The following is a 19,173-nucleotide window of genomic DNA, read 5'->3' as shown; positions in this document are numbered from 1 at the left end:
CTCAGATCTGAGGTCAGTCATGGCTATAAATGAGTTCAGGGGATTTCAGGAGGTTAACGCTGCTTCCAGGTCACTGGTTATGTCCACTCTTAATCTGCAGGGTTTCATATATTATAACAGTGCAAATGGGTACAAGGCAAAATTAAATAGATGTTTAATATTCATGCTGTGTCTTAAACAGAAATTGCTAACAGCTGCATTCTTCCAACTCTGCGTTTCCAGGTGGCCGAGGACAAAATGGCAGCCCCATCATTATTTTCCCAGAGTACCCGGCGTTTGGTGAGCTGGAGGAACAGGAGTTTCACAATGTGCTGACATACCTGACCAGCATTCCCAGGTGAGAAAACAGGAGGTGGAGGGATCAGTCATTTCCAGCACTTACACAAAAAAAATAACCAGGGCTCCTAGATTCATGGGAATCTCTGAAATATCAGGGAATGTGAAAATATATATTTTTCATAAAACCTATAAAAGTCATTATTTAAGAAGTGCTGGTAGATAGTGTAGACTTACATGGAAACCAGTGTGATAACCTCAGTCATCATTGAGGGTTTTATTGGAGTGTGTTTTAATGTATTCTAATACTCTAATCTAATTCCAAAAATGTCTACCTGACATGCCCCAATCGAACATGATTTAAAATCCAGTGATGATCAGCGATTGAAAAGTGTGGGAGCAATAAATTACCCTGCGAATCCTGTTAGAATTATTAAAAATAATAATAAAATTATGTATTTAAATTATGATTTATATTATTTTATTTATTCAAATCACTGGACTGTATATGAGAGACTGGGGGAGAAATATTTTGGTGTTTTCTTTTAGTTCTTGAATTGGACAGAAGGGGGCAAACTAATGCTTTCCCATTGTAACATCATGCTTTTTGCAATTCAATGTGTGTGTGTGTGTGTGTGTGTGTGTGTGTGTGTGTGTGTGTGACTGGTGCCTCATTAATATTCATCATGCATATTAAATTAGAATGTGTGATTATGTACATGGTTAACAAGGTGATCTTAATGCCCCTTGTTTTACATATGCATTCTTAGTTTGTGAATAATCTGAATACATGAGATTCTCAGGGAAATACATTTATTGTTATTATTGACTTGGAAATGCCATCATATCAATAAGTAACCAATAGGTGTTGAATTAATTAGCATGTGTATACCTTCTTTTTTTCTTCTTTTAAAAAAAAATATTAATTCAGTTCAGTAGTGCATTGGTCTATTTGCTGATCCTGTGAAATCCTCTTTAATTTAACACCCCTTGTTAATATTCTAATGAAAGAGTGATTCTGGTCCTTTCTGTCACTCTCTCTGCATTCCCATTATTCCCATGAGAAACTAGAGAGGGAGGGGGGGTGATTGAGTAATTAGATGGATTTATTCATGCTGAAAATGGCCGATGGGGTTTTAATTTGGTTCTGGTTTGGTGAATGAGAGGAGTCCTGGAGCAAAATACTGCAGCTCATGAAATAAAGCGGTGAACGTCATGAAAACCCTCAAGAATGTGCCCTAGTCATATTTCAACACAAAAGAAAGTAATAGGAAATTGTTTTACTTGAAGAAAACCATTGACCAGAAAACCTTTAATTGTATCGTGGCATTATTTTCACGACAGTTAAGTGCATTTAGCCCCAAAGTATTGTAATGCAAAAAAAATAAAAAAATAAATACTACCTTGAATTAATGCTAATTTAAATAAATTAAAACATCATTATGCTACTCTCTGGACACATAATGCAATCAGGGAAATGTGGTTGAAAATTATGCCGCAATGCCAGAAGTCTATTTTATTTTATTATTTTTGTTTTTATTTTGTTTTTGTTTATTTTATTTTAATCTGTTTGTTTTTTATTTATTTGTTTCTTTTTTGGCGTTTGTTTTCATTTTATTTTATGAAATATAACCACTTTTTTTAATATAAATATAACCAAAACAATGTATTTGTAAAATTCATCCAAAGATTTGTAAGACATTGTCCTGATTTTTCTCTGTGGTTTCTGGCAAAATATCTACAATATTAAAATTGTAATATTTTAATTAATTTAACAATTTACAGTCGAACCCAAATATCTTGCGGTCATATATTTTTTTGTGTTAACAATGAAAATGCAAATGCTCTCTATTGAATATATCTTCGTCCCATTGTTCACTCAAAGCATCCAGCTATCTAGAATTTAAAAAATGATATTACATGTCGCTCTTAATAAAATGCACTAACAACACCGAACAATAATTAAAAACAGTAATGGACTAAGCACCAGTATGACCATAAATCATGTGCAATGAAGCACCCAATGGCTTTAGGACCCCCCCAGAAGCCTTTGAATGGAAGGTTATAATTACAGTGATGTTTGTAATCAGATTTCTGATCTTTATTACTGACAGACACTCAAGGTCATTAGTCAATGTCAGTGCAGCTCTACACAGAGACTTTTTCAGCTGATAAGACCCCTACATATCTCTCCTTTCCTTCTTAATCTCACCCTCCGCTATGAAAGGAGTGGAGAGCAAACGTTCCTGAGAAAAAACAGCCAGAGGCTTAGAGGGGGGACAGGGGAGGTGGTATTGAGAGGAGAGAAAAGGGATGGGAGTGTGAAAATTTGGTGGAGAAGGCGGGAGCGGTAACGTGAGCCAGGAGAAGAGACACACAATCTGTATGTCAGCGTAATGGCGGCAGATTTGATACACAAGTATCTGCAGTGCCAGTTTCTATTGGGAGGAGCTTTCATTATCAATCCGCACCTATCCCACACCCACATTCTGTATTCGCAATTCAAGCTAGTCTCTGGGTGTCTGTCCATCAGCGCTCTCCTGAGCTCTGATAGGTTGAGAGGGAGCACCTGATGCTGCACGATTGGTCGCTGTAGAGGGGGAGGCAAAATGTAGCCGTTCTCCCGGTCTGTGCCTACGGTGGCACTCATTCAAATGGAACCATAAACAGAGGGGCTGAAAGCAAAGGTGCACTGAAGGGAAGAAAGACACTTGGAATATCAGCATTAGGGGTTGTTTCTGTACATTCAAGCTGCTTTTTTTTTAATATCAGGAGTGTGCAATTGGATTTTTCCGCTGCCTCGGTCACTAAAAAGCAGCTTGATTCTGCTGGCGTTCTCCATGGTGATGGACGTAGCAACCAGCTCAGCATCTCTGCGCTACGCTTGCATTCTGGGCTAGTGCTTTTCAACGTACGTCTCTGTGTATTGATACGCTTTTGGCTACATTTTGAGTGTGTGGGGGCAAATGCAGATGTGTCCTCATAAATGAAATATGTTTCCTGTATACAGAGTGCTGGTTAATTTGCCAGTCTGATGTGTAAGGATGACTGCAGTGTGTTTGTTAGTTAGTAGAGACCTGTTTAATGATGGCTTTTAAGGCATCTGACATCTTCAGTATGTCAATGTTTATGATTTTTGGAAGTGTGTGTGTGTGTGTGCGCCCCTGCTGCCATGGTGATGGTGTCTTTTTGATTTTCAGTCTCAGCTCGACGGGGGGTCGGCTTCATCCTGGTCATTGACCGCCGGCAAGACAGATGGGCATCAGTGAAGGGGACACTGCTGCGGATCGCGGTGAGCCCTCAGCGTGTGTGTGTTAGAGAGAGAACAAAAATGGGATGTGCATGTGCTTAAATGTTTATTCCGATAGAGAACATCATACTTTTATATTTAAAGGGATAGTTTACCAAAAAAATGACCATTCTGTCATTATTTACTCACCCAAACCTGTGTGACGTACTGTTTCCTAAGTGGAACACAACTTAATGTCTCAATGTTTTGTTTTTTCTATGCAATGAAAGTCAATGGGGTCCAATATTGTTTTGGTCCTGATTGACTGACAAAAACTGTTCTTCAGAATATATTATTTTGTTATCCACAGAAGATAGACATTAGTCATAAGTTTTGGAAATGACATGAGGGTAAGTAAATAAACATAATTTTCATTTTTGGGTGAACTTTCCCTTTAAGAGAATTCCACACTGCAATTGGTTTCAGTAGCTTTGTCTTGTTTTCCAGTGCAAAGTTACTTAAAGGAATAGTTCTCTGCAAAATTAAAAATTCTGTCATTTACTCACCCACAAGTTGTTTCAAACCTGTATGAATTTCTTTTTTCTGCTGAACACAAAGGATGATATTTTGGAGGTAACCAAACAGTTGATGGACCCCATTGACATTGAATTTGTTTGTCATACTATGGAAGTGGTTTCCCATATTCTTTAAAATATCTTCGTTTGTGTTCAGCAGAAGAAAGAAACTCATACAGGTTTGAAACAACTTCAGGATGAGTAAAAGATGACAGAATTTTCTTTTTTGGGTGAGCTATCCCTTTAAGTGTAGTCACTTAAGTTTGGAAACACAAAATTCAGAAAACAAGACTTGTTAACTTGTCATTTTGCTTTTGAAGTAATCATTTGCACTTGGGAAAAATACTGAGGAAAAAATGCAGTGCATGTGTTTCAACACTCTAAGATGAAATCTCTTTGCGTGTCCATATGGACGAGGAAACTTTTGCGTGTGCATGTGTGTGTTGTTTTTTCCATGCTGTGTGAAGAATAGGAGCTGACAGGCAGGTGCCTCGGGCTGTATGAGTGGATTAGGCAGAATTTCAGCGTTATACCAAGGCATCTAAACAAGGCCCTCGGTTCTTTTCATAGAAACAGTAAATATTTAATCCACCACAGAGACGTCTAGCTAGCGCACCACAGCACCGCATGCTGCAGACATCCACAAGTGTTTAAACACAGCACACTGAAAGCACAAATGATCTCAAGTTATGTTCGCAGCTGTTCTTTATTAGCTGGTTTTGAGTGTGGATTGCAGTGATCATCAGTGCTATTATGTTCCTGGTAAACTCTTCTTGGCTGTCAACAAGTGTGTGTATGATGGTCAGTAGGGAGAGGTCAGTGGGCTAATCAGATTAACTGTGTTTAATAGGGTCAGCACTCAAAAACGCTACTGGAATCAAATAGGTGATCAAGAAAAATTTTCAACTGAAATTTTTATATTTTTTGGTCTCGACTGTTTACTTGTCTTTGAATTGCAGTGCAGGCAAGGGAGAAATTGTAAAAACAAGATTCTATGGTTTTAGAATTGCAAGTCTGTGCAGGTTGTGATGATCAAAGCTGAATTTTCAGCATTATTACTCCAGTATTCAGTGTCACATGATCCTTCAGAAATCATTCTGACATGCTGATTTTCTGCTCAAGAAACATGTCTTATTATGATCAATGTAGAAAATAGTTGTGCATTTTTTTCAGAATTATTTGATGAATTGAAGAATTGATGAAGTTCAAAAGAACAGCATTTATTTGAAAGAAATCTTCAGCAACATTATAAATGTCTTTACTGTCACTTTTGATTAAATTTAATGCATCCTTGTTGCATAAAAGTATTAATTATCTTACTGACTCCAAACTTTTATACGACAGTGACACTTGAAACTTGGTTTGGTAAACAAGGCCCAGTTTAACAGACAGATTGTTTATCATCCCATCATGTAATGAATGACTGATTTAATTTTTAAAGATGAGAGCTGGTCTTAAGCGACTAAATGAATTATTCACTTATTTCTCATAACTCTTTACATTAGTGTCCATTTAATAGTGTGAATGGATAGTGTTACTAAGTGATAGTAATGAGCAACATGCTCTTAATATTTAATTTCCGTTGAAAAGTCGGCAGATGCTCATTGAAACATGATCACTGTGCACTCCTAGGGGGAAAAAGGTTCATTGGGGTTCTATGTAGATCTTGACTGAGTTTTAAAGGACCCTTTATGCCCAAAGGGTTAGGAGAAACGTCTTGAATGCATGATTGCATAAAACGTTCATGTTTACCGGGTTATGTTAAGTGGTAAATTGTTTACAAGCTGTTTAATTCATAAAATGTCATCAAAATAATAACTGAATTAAAAGAAAATGAACTAAATCCACAAACTGATCCCACAATGGGAACCACTAAAAGGTTCTAAATATGAAGCGCCTGACTGAATCCTTAAGTTTCTATATAGAACCTTTTTTTTCTTCGAGTGTATGTTGAAGTACTCTAATGTCAGTTATTGTGAGAGTCAAACTTTTGTCTTTTAACAGGCTTGAATGTATTTGTGACATCAGATCTATATCAGAGTATGCGTCTCGTGTTCAGATTGTTTTTACTGTGTGGTTGTGTTGATGATAGAGAGGTTTATTTTACATTCCCCACAAACCCACTTTAGTTTAGAGAAATGACACACTCCAGGATTATCTTGCGCCATGAAGAGAGAGGAATTTATCTCTGTTTCATAGCCATAATGCATTTTGCTGCAGTGGTTGATGTCAGAGGTTTGACAATAATGAAATAACAAGATTATCATTCTTCCTTTGTCTCATGTCCCTCGCTCTCTTTCTCTTTATTTAACTTTCAACCTTCCTGTCAAATTGCACTTTAGATCTTCATATTGGTTGCAGGTTTTCAGGTTTTAACCCGGTGAGAGGCCTCCTGGGTAAAAATGTTACTTAGAATATCTTACTGTATCTATAGTATTTTTGCATATGATGACAAAAAGGGCATTATGTTCAAAAGTTTGGGGTCAGTAAGTGTTTTTGTTGTTGTTGTTTTAAGAATATTCAGTAAGGATGCATGAAAAGTGGCCAAGACATTTTTTAAATTTTGAAGATTTTGAATTGAAATTGGATTTTCTCGTCATCAAATAAGACGACTAAAGTTTACACAAAAATATTAAGCAGAAAATAACTTTTAAATATTTTTAATAATAAAAAAAAAAATCTTGAGCAGCAAATCATAATATCAGAATGATTTCTGAAGGATCGTGTGACACTGAAGACTGGAGTAATGATGCTGAAAAGGAGTGAATTACATTTTAACATATATTAAAATGGCAAACACTTAATTTAACTTGTAATAATATTTCACAATATTACTGTTTGTACTGTATTTTTGATCACATAAATGCAGCCATGGTGAGCATAACAGACTTACTGACCCCAAACTATTGAATTTGGTTCAATTTAGTAGGTTTGGTAGTTATTTACTTAATTTTGTGTCTAGTTTTAATAGTTTTAAACGAATTTGGTTGCTCCATTAATATAGTTTTTATTTATTTTTATATTTCATCATTTGACACAATTTTTGTTACCAGGGAAAAAAAAGAGTATTTTTTAAGTGGAGCTTTTACCCTGCTGTACCAACATACAGTTCTCTCTCCCTCCCCTTTTTCCTTTCTTCTCATTCACTCTCTCTCTCTCTCTCTCTCTCTCTCTCTCTCTCTCTCTCTCTCTCTCTCTCTCTCTCTCTCTCTCTCTCTCTCTCTCTCTCTCTCTCTCTCTCTCTCTCTCTCTCTCTCTCTCTCTCTCTCTCTCTCTCCTCACACACACAAGCACTTAATCTACTCCTTTCTTTCTCTAACCTCCGTCACAGCGCATATGGCTGATTGGTAATGGTTATCAGCAGTGCAGCTGGTGTGGAACGGCCAGAGGAGATTTTCCTACACGTGTCTGGAATCAATTCAAAATATACAAAGTCCTAGTAACATTATACATAATAATTAATTTCGAAATGAAGCCCATTGTGTGCTGTAGTCCTTATAGGTCATATTTACTCAATTACAAATGGTGTTGCTTCATAAATGACCAAATTAAGAACAATAAGACAGTATATATCATGGAAGCAATGCTGACGTTCGGGTTTGCTTGTGCTATGCGTTACATTGGTTAATGATGTTCTTAATGCGTTTCATTTACGGCCTAATTGCAAGTGTGTTCGTCACTTTCTTCATTTCTTTTAACATGGATCAAAATCCCTTGTGCACACTCTCATTAATGTATTTTTTGTTGTTAGAATTGGTGCTATTAATCTATTTGCATTTAGATTTGGTGCAATTTTGTGCGTTCTACACCATGCACCAATGAACAAAGAAGTCTGACGGAACTAGTCCCCGTATGGCCCAATCTAATTCACTTTAGGAAATTTTAATGTGTGCTAATGGATGCTAATGTATGATAATTGGGCACAGATAAACATCTTCCCCAATGTTGCTAAATTGAAATATTGTACTATCCTTGTAATATTTGCAATGGATGACCAATGATCTGCCCCCCACACACACATACACATAAACACATTTCTTTTAACATAAATCCCATATAACATCTCATGATCATTATCTGTCATACACTTTCTAAAACTCATATTTTATTAATTTTTTATTAAAATGTAAATTTTATTTTATTTAGTTTTGTTAAGGGTTATATGTACAGCATGAACTGTTGTTTCCACAATGACTCATAAATAATAATCGAATGAACAAAAGAAGCATTTATTACGCTCCTCCCTCTCAGTTCATCCAGCGGTGGAGCGCTTCAGCCTCCAGACTAGCTGTGTTTGGAGGTCTTTTATTATGGTGAACATTTCCTTTCTTTGACCTGAAAGCGTGGATGGGCATCTCCTTCAGTGCTCTCTCCGGCGTCTCAAGGGAGGTTGTTAAGAGGCTCGTGTGTTAAAAGACAGGAGAGCGTCTACCCAATGACATCTGCAGTAAAAGGGGGAAAAAAGCATCCACGTCCATTTTTACCCTACGGGTAGAGTCTTTGAAGTAGCCAATTCCCAGACTTTATTATATATATGGATCAGGCAATGGTTTTTGTAGTGGATAATCAGATGTTCACTCCAATCTGACGAACACTCTTAAAAATAAAGCGTCAATGTCAAATTCCCCAAAGAACATTTCAGTGAACAGTTCGTAAAATACCCTTTTTTTTTTCTTTCTTAGTGTGAAGAACATTTTAATGATCTATAAAGGATCCTTTGTGGAATGCAAAGGTTCTATGGATGTTAAAGTTTCTTCTTGAAATCATCGATGCCAATAAAGAAGCTTTATTTATAAGAGTGTATGTCAGCTAAACCTGTCCCTACATGAGACTAGCTGATAAGTTCAACCATTTATGATGTTTTTAGGTGCTTTTCAGTCATAAGAACTGCTTTATGCCATCTGTATTTTCTCCTGGCGCTCAGTGACTTCATCAGTGTCTTGTACCCTGTAAGTGTGACTCAACACACACCTCATTGGGTTCCTCACGTCCATCCACGGTTATTAAGAGTGAAACGCGCTGGTGAGGAGGCGTTTCACCTGTGACGTTGAGCTGTACATAACAGTGATTTTCGCACAGGGTATATGAGGTTAGTCCTGAGGTGAAAGGTCACGGAGGTGAGAATTAGGGTCACTGGGATTTAGATTCCTTGCTATTTATTGGAATTTTTCTGGTTTTGTTGGTAAAAATGGGCCTTAATGAGCTGCATTTCTCTGCTCTGTGTGGCTCATTTTACTATCCAATTTAACCAAAAAAGTAATTGAATTAGAATTGTGTATTGAATCAGGAAATGCAGTCGGTTTTTGGACTGGAGGTGTGTGTGTGTACGTTAATTGAATTCCACGTGCCACGTGTCTGATTAGTCTGGTGTATCAGTGTCGTGGCAGCTGCTCCCTGGAGACACGGTTTCTCCATCTCCACACACACACACGCATGGCTTTCCCAGGAGAACATTGAGTTACACCCCCATAAATGCACATAGTAATTCCTTTCTCTGTCTCACACTTGTTCTCACTCTCAATATCCTGTTATTTTCCTGTTTCATTTCTGGAAAGTGTGGTGTGTGTGTGTGTGTGTGTGTGTGTGTGTGTGTGTGTGTGTGTGTTAGTGATGTTTGTCCCATATGTTCATCTCTACACACAAATAGATGTATGACCCATTAGCATCCTTGCTCTCTAGGTATCATTATCAGCATCGACAATGTGTTGACAAACACTACTGCAGTCCTTACACACGAGCACTATGCACACACACACACACACACACACACACACACACACACACATAATAATAATGCCGTGAGTGAGCGGTTATGGGGGAAGGGAGGGTGACCACATTTTCACTGCAACATGGAGAAACATGGAGTTGTTAATTTGGGAAAACATAGGGTGTGTGTTCGCACTGTGTATGTAACCATATTCAATTAATTTTCTGAACGCAACGAGACCAATGGTACGTTATCTTGTAATTGCAGTCTTTATGAGAGGCCCAAGGCAATCGTGTAATACAATCACAGACACACAGCGGTTTACTAAAGCTTCCTAAAAGAGGAGCTGTGTTGGTCACATCTGCTTGAATGAGCTTTAATGGAGGACTCAATAATGGGGCGTTTCTCTCCGACTTCCTGTTGTGCTCACAGCCGACCCCTGTGACTCTTCCGTTATTGCCAGTGTGTTTGGGACAAGCATGGCCAATCTGCCCTTAGAGGAACAGGATATTGTCATGGTAATATAAAGGCGGGGTTCAATTTGAGGGGACTCCTTTGTCAGCAATCAAACATGAGGTTTTTAATGGAACTGAGTGAGTCTTTATGGGCATTATGATTATGAATGGGAAATCTTTTGCTCATTTGGATTTGACAATTGCTTTGGACATTGTATACAAAGAAGAGTACAATGGAACGATGTTAATAAATGATATTTTTTCTGTTTTTAGTGTGTTTTGGCGGTTGCTAGGTAGTTGCGTTCTTGCTCAACAAGCCAGATGCTTTGATATCCATTCAAATCTAACGAGTTATGTGCCGAATATGTAAAATTTCTGGTGTGAGGTTAACAAATCAGCATATCTCATAGTGTTGAGGTCCACTCTGCAAACAAACGTCCAATTGCCACTCTAATGATTCTCATTAGCCCTTGAATCTCACTTTTTCCTAATTGTTATACGAGAATACAAACAAACAACGGCACTGTCCAAGAAAAAAAGGGGGGCACGGTACACAAATTTCCCTCGAAACCCAGAGCTGGAGGCATTTCAGCGTGGCAGACTGTGAGATCAGCCCACTGTAGGATTATCTCATGTTTGGCAGATTCCCGCTGAGCTGTACGGACTTGACTGTGATTCTTGGGATGGCTCAAGTGTTGATAACAAATCCCGATTGTGCATCTCGCCACCCCCTTTAAATCTGTGGACAGAGTGACTGGGCAGTTGGGTGCATTTGAATGCAGTGACGATGCATCAGGACATGCTAATGAAATTTGGCTTGAATTTTAATTTGGGGTTTTGGTTTAAACCAGCACTATTTATGCTACAAACAGGAGTTTGAGCAAAAATGCACCTGTATGAACTTTAGTCTTATTTTTATATCATATGATTTAGCATTATTACACATGTAACCTGCGCAATATCACACAAGTGCTGTTTTTGTCCCGAATAGTGCCATGTGATATTGATTTTATACAACAGTTCAATAAATAATTGTTACATTTTAGACACAATATTGTCTATTTTTGCTCAATTTTGCCAATGAAATGATTACCTATAAAGCCAGAGCAGAACTGTTGTGCGGCTCAAAGTAACACTGTGTTGTTTCATTACCAATTACCGAATGAATCCGTGTTTTGAGCGAATCAATCGGGTGATTCATAAAGAGAGCCATTTACTTGATTCCTGAATGAATCAACCATATGAACGAATCGAATGAATGAATGACTCAATGTCTTACACATTTACCGCCACCTACTGGCAGTTTTAGTTTCTTATTTAGAGTATGAAAAATAAAATCAATAAATCATATTTTGGGGATAGTTTGCCCAAAAATTTAAATGGTTTATTTACATTTTGAAGACTTAAGATACAAAAGCCTCAAAATCCATCTAACATTTTTCTTTAAAGGTGCAATGTGTAACATTTTTGAGTATCTATTAACAGAAATGCAATATGACATCCATAACTATGTGTTCAGTGGTGTATAAAGAACTTACTTAATAAACCGTAATGTTTTTATTACCTTAGAATGAGGCATTTATATCTACAGAGGCGCGGGAATCGCCTTCTATGAAGGTCGCCATATTGTGACGTCATGTTTCTACCGTAGCCGACAGCGAACAAACAGCGTTACAGAGCGCGTTTCGTCACTACCTTGAAAGAGAAGCAGCAGGAAGCTAGAAGAAGCTAGTCAAACACCGTGAGTAGTGACTTTTCCCTTGTCAGTGGTGTAAATATGTAGTTGGATTGTTTCATGTAACTTAATTCTTCTCCCTCGCTGTGTTATGGCTTTGCTATGTGGGGATAAATGTGCTGGTTAAGTTCGTGAGACAGCTGATTAGTAGGCTACTCTTGTCATTGACCGTAAAACAGTTACAGGAATCACCAACCCGTCGATCTTGGAAGCATTTTAAGTCGATCGAGTTTCCAAAATCAGAGAAAAAAAGCCTATTGTGTGTAGTAAGTGGTGTCTAGGGGATGCGGAGGCGCGCGCTGTTACAATCACGTCATTTTTGCCGCACGCACCTTTGGGCTCATGCGGACGCGTCCAGTATAAACAAGGCTTTACGCTTTAACCATCTCAGCCACAGTAACAGCTCATATTAGCCAGCTAAACTTTTACTACCCTGTTAGAAAAAATATATAGTTGCATAGTTTCATATGGTTCTTCTCCCTCGCTGTATTATGGGTTTGCTATGTGGGGAGAAATGTGCTGGTTACGTTCGTGAGACAATCAGCTGATTACTATTTGTGATAAATAACAGGTTCGTTTGTGTTTGGATGATGGAAGGAGACACGGGGTCGGCGAATACTGGGACTCGTGCACTTTTATTTAAGAGGCTTTTCCCCCTTTTCAGCGCGTAATCACGCTCAAACAAAGTTAACTCAGAATATAAAAAAGGCAAAATAAACAGTAGACAATAATTCTCTTCCCGCTGGACACAGCTTCACTGGACACAATTCCAATAGTACTCTTCCCGCTGGATACAGCTTCACGTGTCAAAGTTTCAGCAACACTCCGTTCACTGGTCACAGCTTCTCACGCGACGTGCACGAGCTCCCAGCCTCTCTCAAAATGCTGTCAGCACGGCCCGCTTATATGCGGTCTCCTCACGCCAATTACTGAAATCACAAACAGGTGTTTGTCATTTGAACTTGACCCACTTACTCACCGCTCAGCTCCACCCTCGCTCTCCCGCTACAGACTTTGCTGAACCACGCCCCCCTCGCCACATACCCCCACCGCCCGTCTTAGATTCACCAACTGACATTCACGACAAGACGCACACCACCTGCGCACATTCTCGTGAATGCCCGGCCAAAAAAATCGGGTCATTAGGCGATTTAGTGTAGCTTCTTGCCCTAAATGCCCAGCCATTGGATTACAGTGAGCCGCCTGAAAAAGCATTTCCCGGCGGCTCTTTGGAACTAACAACTGAGTTGTATCTTGCTTTGTCTGGGTGTCCTGGGTCACCCGATACAACTTGTCTTTTATCACGGCAAAATAAGGATATGAGAGCGGCTGGTCTGGGTGGACAGGCTGTCCGTCGATCACGCGGACCTGATCAAACGCATTTTTAAGCGATTCATCTCGGGACTGTTCCAGAGGAAAATCATCGCGGTCAGAAAAGATTTCCCTTTCTGACGCACTCCGTTCCTCTGAGACAGGGCCCGAGGGTCCCGGTACAGCCTCTCCAACCTGAACCACCGCTCTCTTCTCCTGCCTCTTTCTTAACCCAGAAGCACCCGTACATAAATGAGCCAATAACGTTTTGAACCCCGGCCAATTGGTCCCCAAAATTAGCGGGTGCTGGAGGTGCTGGTTAACTGCCACCTCCACACTATGCTTTTGTCCCCGAAATTGAATAATGACTGGCACTAAGGGGTATCCCACCACCTCACCGTGCACACACCGAACCTTAACCATGCGGCTCTTATCCAATGCCACTGGGTGAATCAAGCTTTGATGGATGGAGGTCTGGTTACAACCTGAATCCACCAAAGCCTGATAGGTACCCCCCTTTAGACTTACTGGAATTTGGTACAACCCAGCTTGATCGGGGGCAACCTGAGGCGCATCGGGGACCCTGATCACCGTTCCGACCTCCATCACCGGGCACCTATCCACAAAGTGTCCAGGGTCCCCGCAACGCCAGCAGGCCGGCCCAGGCCTCCCCGCCATCCCAGTGGCGGGAAGTGGATCAGGTGATTGGCGTGAGGAGAGTGCAGGGGTCGGGGTTGGCGAGCTGCCAACCGTCGATGGGGTTCCCCGGGGCTGCGCACGAGGTGCATGGACCGGTTCAGCTGCGGGCCCGGTCCTCCAGCTGGGCGCCGGGCGCGGTGGGAAGCCGCCTCGGGACCTGGGAGCGGGGACAGGGCGAGAGAGGGAGAGAGAGGAAGGGAGAGAGAGAGAGAGATGTCGGGAGGGGATCGCCAACCCCTGGGCACGCCACCAGCTGGTCCTCTGCCAATTGGATGGCCTGGTCCAGCGACGTCGGGCGGTGGCACTGGACCCACTGCGCAGTCTTCTTTGGCAGCCGGGCGATGAACTGCTCCAGTACCACCAACTCGATGACTCCATCGACGCCGCGGTCCTCGGCCACCAGCCATCTGCGGCATGCGTCCCGGAGCTGTTGCGCGAAGATGAAGGGTCGGCCGGATTCCCCGAATTCCATGGAGCGGAACTGTTGACGACTCTGCTCCGGGGACCGGCCGACCCGCTGAAGAATGGCGCGTTTCAGGTCTTCATAGACCAGGAGGTTGCGGACTGGCAACTGCTGAGCGGCGATCTGTGCTTCTCCCGAGAGCAGCGGGATCAGACGCATGGGCCAGTCCGCGGGCGGCCAGCCCCCGGCCTCGGCCGACCTCTCAAAGAGGTCCAGGAACGCCTCCGGGTCGTCCTGGGGACCCATCTTGTGGAGGGGAAGGGCCGTGGCCGGGACCAACGATGTAGACGCCCGAGCCTCCCGGTCTATCCAGCTCCGGAACTGCTTGCGGTCCTCGTGCTGGGTCTGGAGGAGGGCCTCGAAACGATGTTGTTGATGCTCCTCCATCTTCAGCAGAGCCTCTTGATGTTGTTGATGGAGGCCCGCGAGCGCGTTGATAATGTCCGCAAACGGCGATGCCAGAGGTGGCCTGGCGACGGCCTCTCCTTCCATCCCGGGTTTCGGCACCAGTGTGATAAATAACAGGTTCGTTTGTGTTTGGATGATGGAAGGAAACACGGGGTCGGCGAATACTGGGACTCGTGCACTTTTATTTAAGAGGCTTTTCCCCCTTTTCAGCGCGTAATCACGCTCAAACAAAGTTAACTCAGAATATAAAAAAGGCAAAATAAACAGTAGACAATAATTCTCTTCCCGCTGGACACAGCTTCACTGGACACAATTCCAATAGTACTCTTCCCGCTGGATACAGCTTCACGTGTCAAAGTTTCAGCAACACTCCGTTCACTGGTCACAGCTTCTCACGCGACGTGCACGAGCTCCCAGCCTCTCTCAAAATGCTGTCCGCACGGCCCGCTTATATGCGGTCTCCTCACGCCAATTACTGAAATCACAAACAGGTGTTTGTCATTTGAACTTGACCCACTTACTCACCGCTCAGCTCCGCCCTCGCTCTCCCGCTACAGACTTCGCTGAACCACGCCCCCCTCGCCACACTATTATTATATTATGTATTAAGACCCTTGATCCTCACCTGAAACTTTATCCATGATGTGGTTTATGATGGACTGTGGAACAGAAACTTGGTTTACGCTGACTATTCTCTGCTGTCTCAGACGACGATGTTTGTCCCGTTTTAGCCACCGTAGCTTCTTCGAAAGGGAGGGGTGAGCAGTGGGCTGAGCCCTTAGTGTAAACTCGCAACCGAACCGCTAGATGTCGCTAAAAGTCACACACTGCACCTTTAATATTAACATTTTTATCAGGCTCCTATGTATAGGTTTCTACCTAAGTACCGACATTTCTGAATGGGCTGAGGCTGGGATTTAGTGAGTTTGAAGTGAAATATTTGATGAGCGTATATACTATGTCCGGAGAGCATTCACTCAATATTATTACCTCATTTTTGACATAGGTGGCTTCTAGAGGCTTTTGCATCGGAGGTCTTCATTTACTCACCCATGTGTTGTTTCAAACCTGTATGACCTTCCTTCTGTATGACTTTCCTTCTCTTGCGGAACATGAAAAAATATATTTTGAAGAATGTTTGTAAGAAAACTCTTTTGGTCTGTAAATGCAGCTTCTGAAAAAAAAAAAAAAAAATCATGGCGACTGTAGCCTAAAAGGTTATGTGTACATTTTGTCAAATAAAATATTTCATTCTAAAACTACTTTTTGTAATGTCTTTTTTAATGCTTTTCTCATTTAAAACAATAATGACTTTAAATTATCTTTTGGGGTCATTTGCGATTCATTTGATTAATTAATAGGCACATAATGTTATCAATTAGATTAAACATGTTAAATGTTTATATTTATTAGTTAATACTAGACTGAATTAATATTTATTCCGTTCTTATCGAGGAAATTATTTATTGTGACTGAATAAACATAATTATTATAATTTTTAGTGGTCAGATACATTCATAATACAGGACCAACGTTTTTTAAATCAGTTCTCAGTGTCACGTTGTAAAGCCTCTTCTTTCTGCTTCACTGCTTACTGACACACACACACACACACACACACACACACACTGTCAGTTACACTGCTGTCCCTTCAGCTGTCAGGAGACCCACTCCACAGTCCATGCAAAAATCACAGCTCTGTATCGATCTGCGGACATATTTTTGATTTGACGTGGTGCCCAGTAGGGAGGCATTTTAATGAAGAGACTGTAAACATAAGAACTGCATGAGGGGGGTGTGTGTTCATGCATTCACTAAGAAATAGAGGGTGTGAGAGAGAGAGAAAGAGAGAGCTCAGGGAGGGAAGCATATGTGAGACCATTGTTAGCCTCTCTGGTCTCTCAAGAAACTGAGTTGTCATGGCAACAGAATATAGATGGTGTGTGTGTGTGTCAATGCAGACAGTGGGAGGGAGGCTGTACCAGTCAAATGTAATGGCTCACTAACATAAGCTTTGGTATTTATATTTATTTTGCTTGCCTGTTTTAGATGTTTTTCTTAGTTTTCTATGTGTTTGTGTGTTTTGTAGGGCGCTTTCCCAGGCAACCTGCAGCTGGTGCTGGTACTGAGACCCACAACACTCTTCCAGCGGACTCTCTCAGACATCTTATTTAAGTTTAACAAGGATGAGTTTAAAATGAAGGTGCCGGTAAGTACGCACACACACACAGCCTCATGTGTGGTTAATGAAGAGCGTAGTGAAATAGATTATACGCTGACATGAGAGAAGTGGCCTATATTATGAACTGTGTGTGTGTGTAGGTGATCATGCTCAGCTCTGTGACTGAGCTCCACAGTTACATCGACCGCACACAGCTCACGCAGGAACTGGGCGGCACGCAGGAGTACTGCCACGAGAAATGGATTTCACACCGCACCGTGAGTACAGATCCAGTTTCACTACAGTACTGACGGGTGGAACGCAGAAATGAAGAGTGGGGACGGGATCGGTTAGATGTATAAGCCACTCAATGAATGAACGACTGATCAAAAAAAAACTAATTATTTAATGAGTTAATGACATAAGCTTACAAAAAATAGCTTGAAAGGAAGGAAATGCTATAGTATATAGTGTGCAGTATATGCTGTGTATGGTATTCTACTGTATGTGCTATAGTATATTATGCTACAATAAACATTTCAAACTATAGTATGCTATTTGTCACATGACCTCTTATGTAACATGGGTATGTCATTGAGGTGTCTATTGATAACTGCAGGAATACACTACCGTTCTAAAGATTTTTTTTATGTTTTTGAAAGAAGTCTCTTATTTATGTTATATTTTAAAGTGTAATTTATTCCTGTGATGTCAAAGCTGAATTTTCAGCATCATTACTCCAGTCATCAGTGTCACATGATCCTTCAGAAATCATTCTCATATGCTGATTTGATGCTCAAGAAACATTTCTATTATAATTAGTATCATGCTGTAAACATTTATTTGAAATGAAAACCTTTTATAACATTATAAATGGTTTTACTGTCACTTTTAATCTTTTCAATGCATCCTTGCTGAATAAAAGTTCCCCAAACTTTGAACGGTAGTGTAAATAGGGTAATATGTCATTGATTTACACATGGAATTTTTAATAGATATTAAAAATCATGGTTAAAAATCAGAATACACTATGAACCAGTATGAACTGGAGAACTTGGCTACTGTTCAGGTGTGCTTGTGTGCGTGTCCTGGGAAACCCTACATTATGGGGACCAAATGTCCCCACAAAGATGACAATATCTGAAATCCTTGTCCTTGTGGGGACATTTTTTGGTCCCCAAGAGGAACTCGGCTTATAAATCATACAGGTGATCTATTTTTTTGTTTTGTTTTGTTTTTTTTATGTAAAAATGCAGAAAGTTTTCTCTGATGGGTAGGGTTAGTGTAAGGGGATATAATATACAGTTTGTACAGTTTAAAAACCATTGTCTATGGAAAGTCCCCATAAAACATGAAAAAACAGTCTGTGTGTGTGTCCTAGTGTATTTATTACTCATGAGATTGAAGGACTATCACTGAATTCTGTACATGTAGTAAATGTGGACATTTTAATCTTCATACTATGCATCTTTAGTAGTAGTATGATCAAATGCAATAGCATTCCAAACACACCTTAAGTCTTTGTTCTTCATCATTATGATGAGGTATTTAAAAAAATGAGTCCTCAAGGAGGATGTCGGTCTTCATCTTGAGCAAATGAATTGCAGTTCTTCTCGTTCCATATGTGGACTTGCTTTTAAGTAATCAGTAATTGATTTTCAGCACGTCCGCATTGATCTGTGGCTGCTGTGTTTAAGTACTGTGCACTTGTTTGTAGTGCTCGTGGATGTTTTTTATTTGTTGCACACTCAGCCGTTTGTGTGTTTGGGTATCTCGCTGTTATGTGATTGGTGTAGTTTTGCACTGATCCAGCATGTGTGACTCTTGGTTTGTGTTGTTGTGCCTGTAGGCCATTGAAGGTTTTGCTCTGATGGTGAAGAAAACAGCACAGACTCTCCAGTCTTTCGGGACAGAGCTGGCAGAGACAGAACTGCCCAATGATGTCGAGGCCACGTCCAACCTTCTAACCATCCACACAGAGAAAAAGGACAAGATGAAGGTCAGAAACCAAAGTGAAATTACTAAACATCAGGGTTTATTTATAATGACCATCTTATTGTATATTATTCTGCTTCAACACACCTTCTTACAAATATGTAATTAAATGGACATTATTTTTTATTATTATAATTTTTTTATTATTCATTATGCAAA

The 19,173-nt window shown here is 40.5% G+C and overlaps 1 protein-coding gene across 9 annotated transcripts in view; it reads left to right on the top strand.

Moving 5' to 3' along the window:
- Window positions 1-1,157: 1,157 nt before the first annotated feature.
- The window catches only part of mcf2la (mcf.2 cell line derived transforming sequence-like a), a 38,574-nt gene continuing 20,558 nt past the window's right edge, over window positions 1,158-19,173 (top strand). For 7 of the 9 annotated variants that reach the window (XM_056243782.1, XM_056243781.1, XM_056243780.1 and 4 more), the window contains exons 1-5: window positions 2,980-3,187; window positions 3,477-3,568; window positions 16,948-17,067; window positions 17,181-17,297; window positions 18,869-19,018. In XM_056243782.1, coding sequence (XP_056099757.1) covers window positions 17,056-17,067; window positions 17,181-17,297; window positions 18,869-19,018 — 279 coding nt within the window. In that variant the 5' untranslated portion in view covers window positions 2,980-3,187; window positions 3,477-3,568; window positions 16,948-17,055. Of the gene's footprint in view, window positions 1,163-2,979; window positions 3,188-3,476; window positions 3,569-16,947; window positions 17,068-17,180; window positions 17,298-18,868; window positions 19,019-19,173 lie in introns of those variants that run through there. The other 2 variants (XM_056243783.1, XM_056243784.1) reach the window with 1 other exon arrangement.

Source organism: Rhinichthys klamathensis, unplaced genomic scaffold (assembly GCF_029890125.1).
Source record: "Rhinichthys klamathensis goyatoka isolate OS25496 unplaced genomic scaffold, OSU_Roscu_1.1 h1tg000845l_1, whole genome shotgun sequence".
NCBI lineage: Eukaryota > Metazoa > Chordata > Actinopteri > Cypriniformes > Leuciscidae > Rhinichthys > Rhinichthys klamathensis.
This window is presented reverse-complemented; position numbering and strand designations above follow the sequence as displayed.